The 15,601-nt window shown below is 30.0% G+C and overlaps 1 protein-coding gene across 1 annotated transcript; it reads right to left on the reverse strand.

Annotated features, from left to right (window-relative positions):
- Positions 1 to 1,712: 1,712 nt before the first annotated feature.
- Positions 1,713 to 4,708, reverse strand: LOC132719601 (toll-like receptor 4). Its single transcript, XM_060703393.1, has one exon. The coding sequence runs from the start codon at positions 4,514 to 4,516 to the stop codon at positions 2,336 to 2,338; it is 2,181 nt and encodes a 726-aa protein (XP_060559376.1). The 5' UTR covers positions 4,517 to 4,708; the 3' UTR covers positions 1,713 to 2,335.
- Between the last annotated feature and the right edge of the window lie 10,893 nt (positions 4,709 to 15,601).

Genomic DNA, 15,601 nt, shown 5'->3' on the forward strand with positions numbered 1-15,601 from the left:
CAGAACTCGGTCATGTTTGTTTTAAAAAAAAGTATTCAAATTACAGTCATTTGGTCAAAATTAGCCCCGCCTCTGGGGATTATTGATTTTCCTTCTTTGCATATAGTAAAGACACAAAAAACTCTGCTTTTATACTCTTAGATATTTGGTTTGATACATTGTCTGGTGGACCTCTATAATTTTTTATGATATTATCTATATGTCCTCTACCAAAGTTGTTCAAAAGTTTCCTCTAGTGTCAAAATTGGCCCCATCCCGGGATGATAAGTTTTTCTTAAATGTGTATAGTAAAAACTTTAAAAAAATTTCGTCTCCCAAATGACAAAGACTAGAGGTTAGATATTTGGCCTCAAATGTTGTGCATCTTTATCAAAAATAGTTTTTCCTTCTCATGAGAGATAGGAAACTCGATAACGCTTTTGCTAGAATACTAGATTAGACGACGGTTTATTGTATAAGATTTAACAAATATCTTAAAACATAAATTTTTATTAACATATCATATTTTAAACACTTTTAAAAGAAGTTAGCTTTATTTTATGATTTTCAGTGGATTATTGATTTATCCGTGAAAATTATATTTGATAATTTCACAGTGAAAATTATCAAAATATAATTTCACTTTTTTCAATGACGAAACTACTTTTTCAAGATTTTCCCCATGTGGTACCTCAATTTTATTTTTACTGACAATTCTGACAATATCGGGCTGTTAAAAAAATAGCAAAGCTGAAAAAGATAAATAACTTAAAGTTCAAAAGTAATAAAGAGAGAAAACTTACTTCTATTCCTTCAAATTCCAATCACAAAAAAATTTCGTCTCTAAATTTTTTGTTTCGTTTTTACAGTCTGAAAAACACATTCCTTCCCCATGCTAAACTGCTCTTGATGACATTTGGGCATATTAAAGTATCCTACGAGCAATAACTGCCGTATGCTTAATGAAAATTGAAAAGCATTGACAGCCATCACTCGTAAAATACGTAAAACAAACCCAGCGTTCCTTACAATGCCTTAGCAATCTTCCAAGTTTTCCATTTTCCTAGCTCCTTTTCTGAATGTTTTCACTTCTGTCAACACGTATTTTTTGTCTGTTACAATCCTCAAATAAGTTTTCCTTTCTTTTAAACAGGTGTATGATTAACAAATCCAAATTATATCCTTCTGAATCTTACACAATTATTTTCCTCCCATGAAATACACAACTTTAAAAAATGGCTGCCGCTTACATTTTACAAAGCCAGGTCTAATATAAATTCGCAGTAAGTAACAGAAATATGGATGGATGGTTGGACTTTTTCTCCTACAAGAATTGTTTGTTTTTATTATTAAAACAAGCGATCATTCATATTTTTTTAATAAAGTTAATAAATATCACCGTCATTTAACCTTGATTGGCGGACTTATTTTTCAGCTCAAGACTTCTTGTTTTTAATGAGAAATTCCCTCTAAATGGGGCTCTCAATGGGGGAAACAGATTTTAATATTAACGTTAAAATTATGGAAATTTCGTTTTAACTTGTTTTAAAGCATAAAATAAAAAGAAAATTTGTCTGTTTGTTGTGTAAGATGAAATTTTATTTCATCTCGTGAACTTTAAAAACAGTATTCTCACTCGTGGCTACGCCACTCGTGAGAATACTGTTTTTAAAGCCCACTTGATGAAATAAAATTTCATCTTACACACAAACAACAAATATCCTCTATATAGGTTGTAAAAAGGTACAAGTACACTGTTAAAATATATGAAATTGTAGAAGTATTAGCTTTAAAAGTTTAAACCGTTAGTTAATAGATATATACACTTGACTTTACATAGGATCTAGGTTGAAAATATGCCACTGTAACAGACAGACGGACAGACAGACAAACAACTTTATTTTCACACAAGGTATTTAGGATACAACATGATATATGCAAATAACACAAATTAAGCAATATATTGTTCCGGTAGATATCTGAAAAGGACAAAAAGGAGGAAGAAAAGAAAATCGTCATTTATGCATTCAGTATCGTATATCATGGGGAAATTCACTGCATAAATACAACTTCATATCCGCATGCCTACATTACAGTAAGGAAATATGTACAAGGAATGTTATATTATTCAATGTTATTTCATATGGACTTACATTTAATATGTAACATTTCTCACTGGCTTCATTTTTGTCATAACGCTTCCCTAGGTTTAATAAATGTAAGCCAATACGAAATAACAACATTTGTAAAAGCCTATATACATGTATATCATCACTAAATTTAAAAGTAAGCATTCAGTATATCAAAATGAGAATGTAATTATTTACAACTTCTCTTTTTGAGCACTCTAATTCTTTCATTTTTCTTCTTTTTTTATTATCAAATCCAACAATGATGAACAGACATTCTCCCATGTAGTCTTCAGTGTGTATTGCTGGTTTTCAAGAGCCCACAGTACTCTGACATTACTTTTGAAGAGGCATTTCATCAAAGGTGTCATTAGTGATTCGTCAATCGTTCCTTTAATGAAAAGTACGATTGGTTTTTGAAGACGGTAAGCCATATCTAGTTCATTCTGACAGTATAGACTTAAGTTAAAGTCATTTGATACAACTACAATGAAAGCCGATGCTCTTTCCATACACAATGCTATTTCGTCCGTAATCCCGAAACCTGGTCTCAGATATAGGTCACCTGTACAAATCAAATTTCTGTTTACACCAATCATTTGTTGGAGAGTTTCATTGAAGTGAGCAATTAAATAGTTATCCACAAAATCTTTGTCCTCACTGCTGTACGAAACAAATGCAACAAATTCGTTCTGACCTTTACCTTCTTGAAGCCTTTTCAATAATTCTCCTCTCTTCATTCTTTTAGTAGCTCGTTTACGACGTTTGTACACAACCATAATGACTATAAAAACAATAATTAAAGTAAATCCCGCAGATACAGTGGTTGAAATGATTATGATCTTCCGTTTACAAATGTTGTTGACATCATCTAATGTGTGTTCATCTATTTCTTTCCTAGTATTCTTAAATGCAGCACAAGTAAGATTTGTAGCGGAAATAATCGCAGATTTTGTATGTGTTAACCAATAGATAAATTGTTTTGCTTCGCATTTTGAACATGCTATAGGGTTATTCCCAAGATCCAAAGTCCATGTTTTGTTTCCTGGTGTACTGAGTCCACTGCTAAGGTAATTGATGGAAAGGGAGTTCAAAATTTTGATCCTGTTAAATTGAAGATTAAGAACCTTCAGTTTGTACAGATATTCTAATGTGAAGGTCACTTGCTCTAGTTCATTATGAGAAAAGTCTAGCAGTTCAAGGTCACGATTTTCAGAGAACAGTTTTTCAGGTATAACTTCAAGTCGATTAAATGATAAGTTTAAAATCTTTAGACGAGAAAGTGATAGGAACAGTTGCTGAAACAACGGATGATTTTCTTTTGCCATTTTATATAACTTGTTGATTGACAAGTCAAGTTTTACAAGGTTGGGGAAACATCCAAATGTACTTGGATGTAGGAATTCCATTTGATTTCCAGCTGCATTTATGTGTTTTATTGTAACAGCTTTATGACTCAAACAATCCACCCTAAGATCTAAATATTTAACATTGTTTTCCATTACTATCACTTCTTCACTCTTCCATTGAAATGGCTCATCAACTTTGTATGTGCAGTTTACAAAACGAACTGACTCATGATCAGGAAAATTGGAACTCATATTGACTATTTTAGGATACAAAAGAGAATTCCATTTTTTATTACTTTCGGAATATTTCCATGTCTTGTTGGCAAATTTTATGGTTGGAATTAACCAAGATACATGACTCATATCAATAATATTGATATTCTCCAACTTTTTATCACCTAATATCACGTTTGTTGATGGAGAATAAGATATATTCACATTTTTAAGTCCTTCTATGTATTGCAAACCAGCGGTTGTGTTTATACCTGTTATTTTTGTATGACTAAAATCTAAAGATGTTATTTGTTTATCACCGAGTGCCTCGGCAAATTTTGTGTCAAAATAGATTCCGCCATTGTAGGTATTTAATTTTGATGCTTTTAAAAATTTCAAGTTCGGAAGTTTATTTGACCCTGTTAAACTTGGCACAAGTTCAGGTATATCTAAATGAACGCATTCACTCAAGTCTAAGAATTCTAGATTGTCAATTCCTACAAAAACATTTGTGTCTAGTTGAATCTGTGTATGTAGATTGATATGTAACTCTCGGAGTGATTTTAATCCGATAAAACACTCCTCCATAAAAATGATCGTTGACGTTTGGTCCTGTTCAAGTTCCTGTAACTGAAGTTCAGTTACATTTTCCCAGTCTTTAGATATAAAGTTTGAACTATTAAATTCAAAACTTTTGTTTTCCCCCAAAAAATCTATTATTCTAACACATGTGAATCCATTTGGAATACACTTTGGAATATCATTACATTCTTTACATTGATGGTTTAAAGCACTTATAGTTGACCAGAAAATAAGTAGTATTAAAATGTTAAATGAGCAATCCATTTTTTTTTCACAAGATCTTAACAATTACATTCGATGGTCTTCTTGAAGAGGAAGTTGAGTGATAACTGTAGATCTCATCCAGAATATTTCACATTAAAACACAGATAAACAAGGAAGCGACATTCAATAATGACGTATAAACTCGCGCTAAATTTGATATGCCCAAACGAGAATGTATTAACATACAATGCGTATGTAATTATATTATTTGCAATGAATGTGCAGGCAGGGCTGCGTGGTAGATATAGTCTGATTTTAATGACCTGTCAATTATGAATACATTACACCACTCATTTAAATATTCGGTCACACTTCGGTTCTGTCCGTGTAGTTTACGGGAATTAAAAAAAGTCACACAAGCTTAATGTATAGGTCGTAGTCACATCTGCAATGGCACAGTCGGTTAAGTGATTGCTTAATATATGAGAGGTCTGCGACTCGATCCATACAGACCCTACTGTAAAGTTCTATTGTTTTGAAACCTACTCATTCTTTATATTGCACTATATTGTAATGGGAATATTTCCTGCAGATGTTTATCCTTAAACTCTTTATTTTAGTGTTACAACTCAAAAGGAAATAAATTATTTATCCTTTAGTCCAATAAAAACTAAGAAAGTAAAACACAAACTCGTACATTTACATTGCATTTATTCTATAACATTCTATATTCAAATATAGGTATTAATTTAGAAACATAATAAATAACATTCGTTTAAATTTACTCTGATATATTCCAATACATAACTATCAAAATGAATCTGAAAAAGCTCCTAATACGAAATTCGGTGACAAGTATTTTTACCTATAATAAGTTTTATTTATTCGAACTGATAAATAAGCCGCGTCACGACAAAACCAACATAATGGGTTTGGGACCAGCATGGATCCAGACCAGCCTGCGCATCTGCGCAGTCTGATCAGGATCCATGCTGTTCGCTTACAAAACCTGTAACCAGTAGAGAAACTGATAGCGAACAGCATGGATCCTGATCAGACTGCGCGGATGCGCAGGCTGGTCTGGATCCATGCTGGTCGCAAACCCATTATGTTGGTTTTGTCGTGACACGGCTCAAATGAGTATGAAATAGAGAGAATAAGAATCCCCAAAGAAAGCCCAACACGGCAAAATTGAAAATGTTGCAGGCTCGGTTTGATTAAGCCTGTTCATGGACGGTACTGGAAAGTGCAAACTACCGTCCACGCCCCCTAGCCCCGGCTTAAGCAGAATTCAACATTTAACATGTACTGGTACATTTTTTAATTTTGAAACATCCGCAGATGTGTTCATATGGCGGTTAACATGGAACCTTCAATGTGACACGTAAGTGCCATTCCATGACAAACTAAGTAATTCAAAAATGTTTCGTATAAAAACTTAAAGAAAAATCAATATGATCGGGCGTGGAGGGAGGGGGCCGCAGGGGTCAAACTTAAAAACCTGATTGACTATGCATTGCAATGTGAAGACCTCGAATGATAAACTATAGCGATCTGCTAATTTATATATCAACACAGTACGTAAACTTCGTGCAAATAACAACATGTACAGCTCGATTCGCTTTTCCTTACATCAATATTGACAAAAAGGGGTGTCGAGCTAAAAATGATTTTTTTTTCACTTCAAACGGTCTTTAGTTTTAGTCTGTGATAAATACATGAAATAGAATACTAAATTCGTGTAAGTTCATTACTGAATTTATTGAAATTGTTGAGAAAAAAAATTATGCTGACATCATTTGTGTTATATATAAACATAGGACTTTCTAAAATTACACATTAAAATTTGCGAAAAATTCTATATACTAACAGAAATATGTTTGTTTTAAACTTAATGTTGTATTTCGTAACTTAATGAAAAACAGTGTCTATAAAAAACAAGTTAAATAACTGTGTCCTTAAATTATCAAACAAACGTTACAATTAGAAGGGGAATCGTATGTAGAAAAGACAATGTAACAATGAAAGCAGTGTATTCTGAAACTGTATATTTGATATAACAATTAATTTATATATTGGCATCTGCCTATGGCATTTAATAAGAAGTAACAAAGGTTTAAAAAAGACACAAGCATGTACAAAACACAATAAAACAAAAAGCAGATTATGTACACAGGACTTTTTGTCCTTCTATAGGCCATTTAAGGATAGCTACCCCAAAGAAAAATTCTTTAAAATCATGCAGTTACCCTAGCTGCCCCCCCCCAAAAAAAATAAGGACAGGGTTCCTTCCACAACATGTGAAAGAAGGCCCTGGTACATTTATACTGCTACAATTTGATTGAAACGCTCTACCCACTTTCATACAATCATTTTCAAACATCAATTCATAAAGCTGCATGCCTCCAGATGAGGAAAACTACATTGTATTTCAAGAAAAGCAAAAATATTCACAATTCAAAAAATAATTTATAAGTTATATAGCAATAAATGGCAGATTTTTCTGTAACTATGACCATAATTCTACTACAAGACTTGCATAGTACAGACTATTTTTGCAAAAATCTTACCTACACGTATTTTTGTAATTTTCATAGATTTGAAATGCTGTTTGCAATGTGTAAATCAATTTCTTTGATTACTAGAAAAATTTTTACTTTTTAATATATTTTTTAAAAAAATATGAAAATTAGCATGAATCTGGAGGCATGCCACTTTAATACTTGAACAGAAATATCAAAATATGACTATACCACATTGACATTGACTAGTATTATAAAAATGTGGCTAAAATATAGCAGAAAGACTTCTAAACATTTGCTAGCAATATACTGTATAGTTTTTTTTCTACTAAACTAAAGACATATTTTTTAAGTGGCAGCATGGCTGAGTGATTAATATATCAGACTAGTAACCTAAGGATCGCTTCCCAAGCGGGTTAAAAGCTGTCAAGAACTAGCTGTAATGTTTCATTGAACAAGAAAAATAACACTTGTTGCTCAGTACTGGTTAGTTTCAGGAATTGAGTGTGTCAAATCACGCTTATAGCTTCCTACATGTACAGTGTGTACACAAGTGAACTAAAATTAAATATGAATAACCTAAAGAACACATTTACATCACAAACAAAAAATCTTAATAACAACAAATTAAAAACATGACCTGATTATGCTCATAGCACATTTTTTTCAGTGCTGAAAATATAATTAAAGAGAAGCAGGGAAGGAGAATTATTTCTGTTTGTTTGTTTGTTTGTTTGTTTGGTTTAACAGTGCATCAACATAATTTTGATAATAATATATGGTACCAAAACAGGAGATATGTTTTTTGCTAACTTCTGGTGATTATCGTTACAAATTTAAGCAACACAAGGAGTAAAAAAACACTTCACCTTCTGGAACTTAAAGATGCATAGACATCAGTAAGACGAACCAATTTAGTAGCCTCTTACTATCACGCAGGGGTAAATGGTGGCTGCATTTCTGATGACTCAACACTTAAAGGCAACAGCCACAAAGGTGGAAAGGGGAAATAGACATACATGTTATTGAGAAAAATAACTTTTAGGGTTATCCTCTCTTTTGAAATGCATTTCAGTTTCTATTCTAGGATTCGAAAAACAGGGGGGATTTTTATCGAAAAGCGAGAATTTATTACATTTGATGATCTTTTTCCTTCTTTCTCTATGTAAAATTTTCCCACTGCCTCTGAAAAATGGGGGGGGGGGAATTATCAAAAATGTGAGTGAATCTCCCAATCCCCCCTCCTAGAATAGACACTGTGACCATGTCTGAATTAAACATTTTGATATTTTTAAAGAAACAAAAATTAAAAAAATAATTGGCAAATAAATACTTTTAAAGGGGGCACAACTTAAAAATTTTATTGCGGACTGCACTTTTAACGAAATTTTTAAGGAATTACTAAAAAAAGTTTTATTTTTTTGGAAAAACCCTTTAAAAAAGTTCCCGAAAAAAAACTTAGAAACTTTTTTTTATTTATAAAAAGGAAAGTTAAAAACAAGTTTTTGGTTTAATTTTTTTCGAATTCCTATCCAAAAAAAAAAAACAAATTTCCGAATAATGGTTCAAAAAATATAAAAAAAAAAGGGAAAAAATCATTTCAAATTTCAGGGGTCTTTTGTTATAAACGCAAACAGTTTAAAAAAAGGGGGGGGGGGAAATTTCTTTTTTTAAAAAAAAGGGGGAAAAACCCCAAATCAAAAAAGGGTTGAAAATTATTTTTAACGACGGGCAAAAACTTTCTTTTAAAATTTGCGTTTTTTTTCTAAAGAACAGTTGCCCTTTTTTTTCCCTTTTAAATTTAAATTTTTTTATAAAAATTTTTTTTTAATTTTTCCCCCCAAAAATTTTAATTTAAAATTTTTTTAAAAAAATTTTATTTTTGCTAAAAACCCCCAAATTTTTTGTTTAAGATTTGCAATTGGAAAAAAAAAGGGGAATAAAAATTTTTTTTAAAAATTTGGAAATAGTTTTTCCATCCTATTTTTACCCCCATTTAGTAACACAAAAATTTTTTAACTTCAAAGGAAAATTTTTTTATTCCCCTTTTTTTCACGTTTTTTACACGTGTATATTTTCCCGTTTTTAAACCTTAATTAAATGGTTATATTACGGAATAAAAAAATTGACCCCCCTTTTTCGATAATTTTAATTTTTATTTTTGTTAAACCCATAAAAAATTAAAAAAGAAGTAAAAAGAATTTTAAAAAAAAATGAAAAAAAATTTGAAGGTTGTTTTTTTAACTGGAAAAAAAAAAAATTTTATCAAAAAAATTTAAAGTTTTTTTTTTTTAAAATTTTTTTTGGTTTTTTTTATTTTACGGGGCCCTTTTAATTTTTAAAAAAAATTTTAAAAATTTAATTTATCGAAAATTTCTTTTGCTAAATTAAATGTTTTAAAAAGTTTTAAATTTTCGGGTTTTTTACAAAGTATAAGAAAAGCTTTGGGAGAATTTGGAATTTTTTGGAAAAAGTGAAAATTTTTCAATTGACGATAAAAAGGAATTAAAATTTAAAATTTGACGGCCAAAAAATGATATTTTCTAAACTTTAAGCCTATTTTTTTAAAAAATTAAAAAATTTTTCTTTTTCAATTAATTTTATCATTTTTTTTTTTTAAAAAAGGGAAAACGAAAAGGTTAATTTTTTGATAAAATTTTTTTAAAAAATTTCTGCCAATAGGGGTTTGGATTATTTAATTATTTTTTAATTGAAACCAGCAAAATTGATGGGATCAATAAAATTTTTTAAAAAAAAAATTTGAAAAATTTTTATTTTAAAATTTTTCAATGTTTAACCCTCATTTATTTTATTTTTGAAATTTATTAATTTTAAAAAAAAACAGTTTTTAAAAAAAAAATTTAAAAACAATTTTTGTTAGGTTAATTAAAACGGAAATAGTTTTGGTCATTTGAAAAAGGGGGAAAAACAGGTTTTCCTTTTTGCACAATGACCCGAAATGAAAGGAATTGTACTTTATTCTATCGCACCTTTCCAGAAATTTGACCATATGGAAAATTTGGGGAATTTAAGAAAAAAAAAAAGAAAAAAGAAATTTAATTTAAAATTAAAAAAATAAAAAATTATGACTTTATCTTATTCCATTTTTTTTTTGGGAAATTTAACTTGTTGGAAATAAAAAAAAAATCTTTATGATTTTTAAAACAAAATTTATTTAACCTTACAAAATAAACTTTTTAACCCTGGGTAAACCATTCGTTTTAAAAAAAAGGGGTGGGTTAATTTTTTTTTTTTAAATGAAAATTTTATGGGTAAATTAAAACGTGATTCAAAGGGTTTTTTTTAACTAAAACTTTTAAAAAAATATTATCAATTTATTTATAGAAACAGTGATTTTTTTTTTGGGTTTTTAATAAAAAATTTTGTAAATTTGACTTTTTAAATAAAAAACCCCAAATTAAAAATTATTTTTTTTTTTATTAACTATCAAATTTTTTAATTTTTTTTTTATTTCATTTCAACATAGGGTTTTTTTTTTTTCTTGGTTTATATTCCAATACCAAAAACCCCAAAAAATTTAAAAATTTTAAAAAAAAAAAGAAATGGTGTTTTTAATGAGGTTTTAAAATAGCAACTAAAACCCGGTTCGGGGGAATTTTAAAACTTGGGAAAAATTTGTAAAAAATTGGTTCATTTCCCCAAGCTTTTTTAAAAATGAAAAAGATCAAAAATAAAAACCCAGTGCTTCTCTAGCCCCCCTTACAAAAAGTTTAGGGGGTTGGCAAAAAAACTTGGGAACCATTTTTTTTCCAAAAAATTGATATAAACAAGGGTTATCGGAAAAACCCCTTTTTTTTTTAAAAATTATTTTCGGGGAAATTTTTTGAAAATTTTTTTCTTTCCCCGATTTAATTTTGTATTTTAAAAAGGGGGTTTTTTTCCATATTCAATAAAAAACAAGCCACTTGAATAAAAAGGTTTTAAAAAACACATTATTTTTTTTGAATATTTTTTTTATAATTTTTTGAAAAAATGCATTTTTTTTTTTTAGAAACCAAAAATTTTAAATTTTTTATTAAGGGAAAAAGAAATTCAAAAATTTAAAACAAATTTGTAGGGGAAAAAATTTTAAAGGAATTTAAATAAAATTTAATTTTTAAAAAAAATAAACCAAAAAAATGTTTTAAAAATTTTTTTTGATAAAAAAAAGTTTTTTTAAAAATATAAGGGTTTTATTTTTTAATATTCCCTGTTATTTCACATTTAAAATTTTAAAAAATAACAAATAACCCAAACCCTTTAAATAAAAAAAGGAAAAAGGGTTTTTACTTATAAAATTTGATTTGTTTTTTTAATACGTAATAATTTTTTTTAATAAAGCCAAAAAAACAATAAAAAACAAACTTTAAAACCAATTTTTTGAACAACATTAAAACCCCGTTTAACAATTTCATTTAAAAATTTTAAAGACGTTTTACATAACCGACAAAACAATTTTAACGCCAACACATTTTAGAAATAAACACCCTTTCAATAAGGTATTCATACTGTACGACTTCCTGAAAACCCACCCCATTATTTAAAAAACCATCGAAAAAGTCCGTAGCATTTTTTAAAGAAAGTGACTTTCATCTGTTTTTAACGCCCTTTCCGCTAGCTTCCATGTTGCATTTTTCATTGTCGTTTATATCAGAGACGTTTTGATGTTACGAACTGGTTTTAAAATTTGCCTTTCCCTAATATTTAATTGGGTCTCATTAGCATTTTTTTTGGAAAAATAATTTCGCCAAAGTAAAAGGGATGATCCATTTTTTTATTCTTTGTTGATATGTCAAATATCCCCAAAATTTCCCCCATTCTGTAGTCATGTTTGAGGGCCGTTTTAAATTTTAAATTTTTATTTTTTAATGTCAGAAACAACGAGAGGAAGAAGCCTTTGCATAAGCTACAAATTTTGAAACATTTTTTCCAATTTACATTTTCAGTGGTTTGATAGGTGAAAAGGAAATTTTCAATCCCCGTTATTATCAAAAACCTAATATTTTAAAAGCGTGTTTGATTACTTTTGGTTTAACTATTGTATTTATACTTTTTTTAAAGTTTTTTAAATTATCAGAGATCCAAAAAATGTTAAATTCACTTAAATCAAAAAGACCTATCTTTATCGATCCCATATTTCAAGTAGATATTTACGCTTATTCCCTTTCGTTCTAGTTATCTTCCAAACTTTTCACCATTTAAGTGTTTTACTTGGGGACAAGTCACCCGTCGACTTTATCCTGAAAAAAAGATTCATAACTTAAAAAATTAAAGATGAACCTTATCATCTTAAGATATCTCATGTAAAATAAGATGTTTTTTTATAATGTGTTATATCAATATACAATTAAAAACGGGAGCCCAAGGGGAAAAACAGAAAACAGAAAAAAACAGATTCTTTGTTTGATTTAGTTTATGAGAGGTAAAAAAAATTAAGCATCATACTGCCCTTTTCTAAGACCGGTTTAAAATACAATTTTTAACTTACAAATAAGATCTACACATTTGTCGAGTCGTCGTCTTTCGCTTGTTCTTGCTGTCTTTTCAAGGTTTCATACAACGTCTGATTTAACATCGCAACAGCATGATTTATTTTGTTGAAATCAGAGTACTTCAATTCTGGGTAAGGGCAGAATTCCTGTAATATTCTCTGGAAGAAATTACAAAAGAAGCAATGAACATTTCGGAAAACAGTAAGTGCACTTCGTGTTCCGATTTGTGTCGTATCAAAATAATATAACGTGTATGCTTTACACACTCTTTGCAGGCTCTCATGATGATATTGCATTGCAGGGTGATTCGGTAGTTGTCCAGTGATATTGCAAGAGTCATATGCTTTAAAGCATTGAGAGCTTTTCCCCATGCCAGGCAAAGGTGGTACCGACCAAATCATGCAATCCCGTAACGTTTCTAATGCATCCTCCGGTTGAAATTCAATTAAATGTTTTGTGGTTTTACACTTAAATATGAGTTTCCATGAAACTGAAGTATTTACTCCATTGCATTCAGCGCAATATTTATTTTTATAAACAATTTCTTGCATGTCCGAAACTACGATAAGATCTTCTATGCTTTGCTGCATTCCTTCACATCTTTCTATCGTGTAGTTGTCTTGGTACGTATTTGGCCCAGTAACAGAGAATTGTATGATTTTTTCCCCTTTGAAATGTTTCTTTCATAATCTTTAAGTGTATGGGCTCAGCTTTTGTACACTGGAAAATAGAGACAGGTTGTATTAGGTTTCATTCTTTCATGTGAAAACCCGGACAACAATTCCCATGTAGATGACATCGTTTGTACACAGAAAGACGCACAACAGGGCCTGTCTGATTTTTTGCTGATATCAATTACCTATTGTACAAAACTCAGTTAGGGCAAAAACCCGGAGGCTAAGTCCTTCACAATATTAGAAATTGAACAATTAAATTTTTTTGGTGAAAAAATGATAATGAAAACAAAAAAGCTGTGATCTTGTTTCCTGTGACGGAATTTTAAATTCGAATGACTGAAAATTTTATAAAAAAAGAACATAATGTTTTCCCCTCCCTTTTTCTTAACGCACGAAAAAAATGTCATTTAAACAATAAAATGCTAAAATAAATTTCCGTTTTTGTACAATAAAAAAATACAAAAGACCTGTTTCTATGAAAGTGTGCCCTTGATATCACATGGACAATAGAAGTTCGTTTTTTTTGCAAACGCTTACTTGGTGGTCTCATTTATTCCATTGTTAACAAATTACCACCTATTAAGGCAAAGGGTCAAAGGTTTTCATCAAATTAATATGTAATGAATATAATAAAAGGCAATTTGAATACATGAGAATAAATTCCATACCTTTTATTATTCAACCGCAGAATAACCCTCAAGTATAACACATTGTCAATACAGATGTGATGTTAACAAGCCAATCCTGAGTTTACGTCATTTCACAAGACGATCAAAAAAAGTTTTTAAAAACCCAATTGAAAATTTGAAAAATCACATATAAATACGCCATAAAGTAACGTGTTCAAACGTAAAACGAAACGAAACCAACAACATGCATATATCGTGTGGACGCTTTCTTTATCGCTGCAAATGATCATTTTTGCGAGTGAATGAAATAGTAGAAAAAATTAAATTGACAAGATTTTTTCCAAGTAAAATTTCTGTCCCCAACTGAAAGTTACAACTTCAGGGTTCTAATAACCCAAACCCCTGCCGTTTCATGTTTATGTACAGAGACTTTCAATGTATGGAAACTGTTCCCCAGATTTTCAAACACCAAGTGAACAAAGACGTCGTACAGAATGCTTTTTTTCCTTTTTACAATATTGTACTAAAACTCGGGAAACACAAGGATTATTTTTACGGGCATAAACTATACAACACTATTGTTAAATGCCCAGAACCGTTTCATAATGACATTTTAAAAGCATTATGTGAAGGCGCTCCCAAACAGATTGAGGATTTTCCGATGGTTTCGGATGAAAGAGGATACGTATACAGAAACAAACATTGTGCCAAATGTAATGGAGTTTTCAAATTTCTCTCATGGAATTTGAAGATGAAATGTTCGTCATCCGAGGACGCAATACATTTTCAAAATGCAATGCCATTTGTTCCCAATAACGCGTGCATGATATGGTCTTTTCCACCAAAAGACGATATCGTGCAACGCTCATTGTGCTTCAAAGCAAATGATTTATGTGATGCAAAAGGAACATCTATTGCTAACTCATTCGTTCAAAATGCTTGCCTCTCATATACGTTATATTATTTTCATCAGTATAGAGGGTTAATACGTATTTTCAAGAACGTTCATTGTTTTGCCTGTACATTTAATATAGACCATTTTTAAGAAAATCGTGCCCCATCATGACATTTTATTCAAAATCCAAAAAAGATATTTATCTTATCCTGTTTTGCCTTTTATTGATATGGCCGTATGTCATTAAAGTGTTTCACAATCAAAGAGAATCTTTTGAAGAAGCAAATGTTCTGATTCGGAAAATTTACGACACGTATTTGCTGAGTATTAACTTTTATCTCCTTTTAAGCCTTCAACGCAGTATTGTATTAAATCGTATTTTTACATTTTTTTCATATTTATCATAGAATCAGATATTTTTAAAAATATGTGTATTATTTACAGCAAAGCGCTTAGGTATCTCGGTGGCCAAAGTAAAATATAAGTGCCATACAAAATATAAGCAAGTCACATAAATCGGAAAAACAACATATCTTGTTAACAAGATTATGTACAACATTTTATGTTGAAGAAAAATTTTCTTCTTTAAGTTTTTTTCTAAAAATTATGTATTTTCAGAACAAATGTCGGATATTGGAATGTCCGGTGATATCAACAGCACTTAAAGGCAAATGTGTTTCTTACATTAGTGATAATAATGGTTTTAGTGTAAGTATGCTGCTGGAATTTCATCCTATTTCTAAAATGGCAGAATTCAGTGCAGTGAAATCTTTTACTGATCAATCCGCCAACGGATCCATAATTAGCAGTTTTTATGATAAGATTCTTCTGCAATTTAGTAATATCACATCCAAAGTGTTGAAGCAATGTGGGCGCTGTGAAACCTTCTTCGGAGAAGAAGAACAACATTTCTATCAAGAAAAACGTTTA

Source organism: Ruditapes philippinarum, unplaced genomic scaffold (assembly GCF_026571515.1).
Source record: "Ruditapes philippinarum isolate M1 unplaced genomic scaffold, ASM2657151v2 ctg9889_1_1_1_1, whole genome shotgun sequence".
NCBI lineage: Eukaryota > Metazoa > Mollusca > Bivalvia > Venerida > Veneridae > Ruditapes > Ruditapes philippinarum.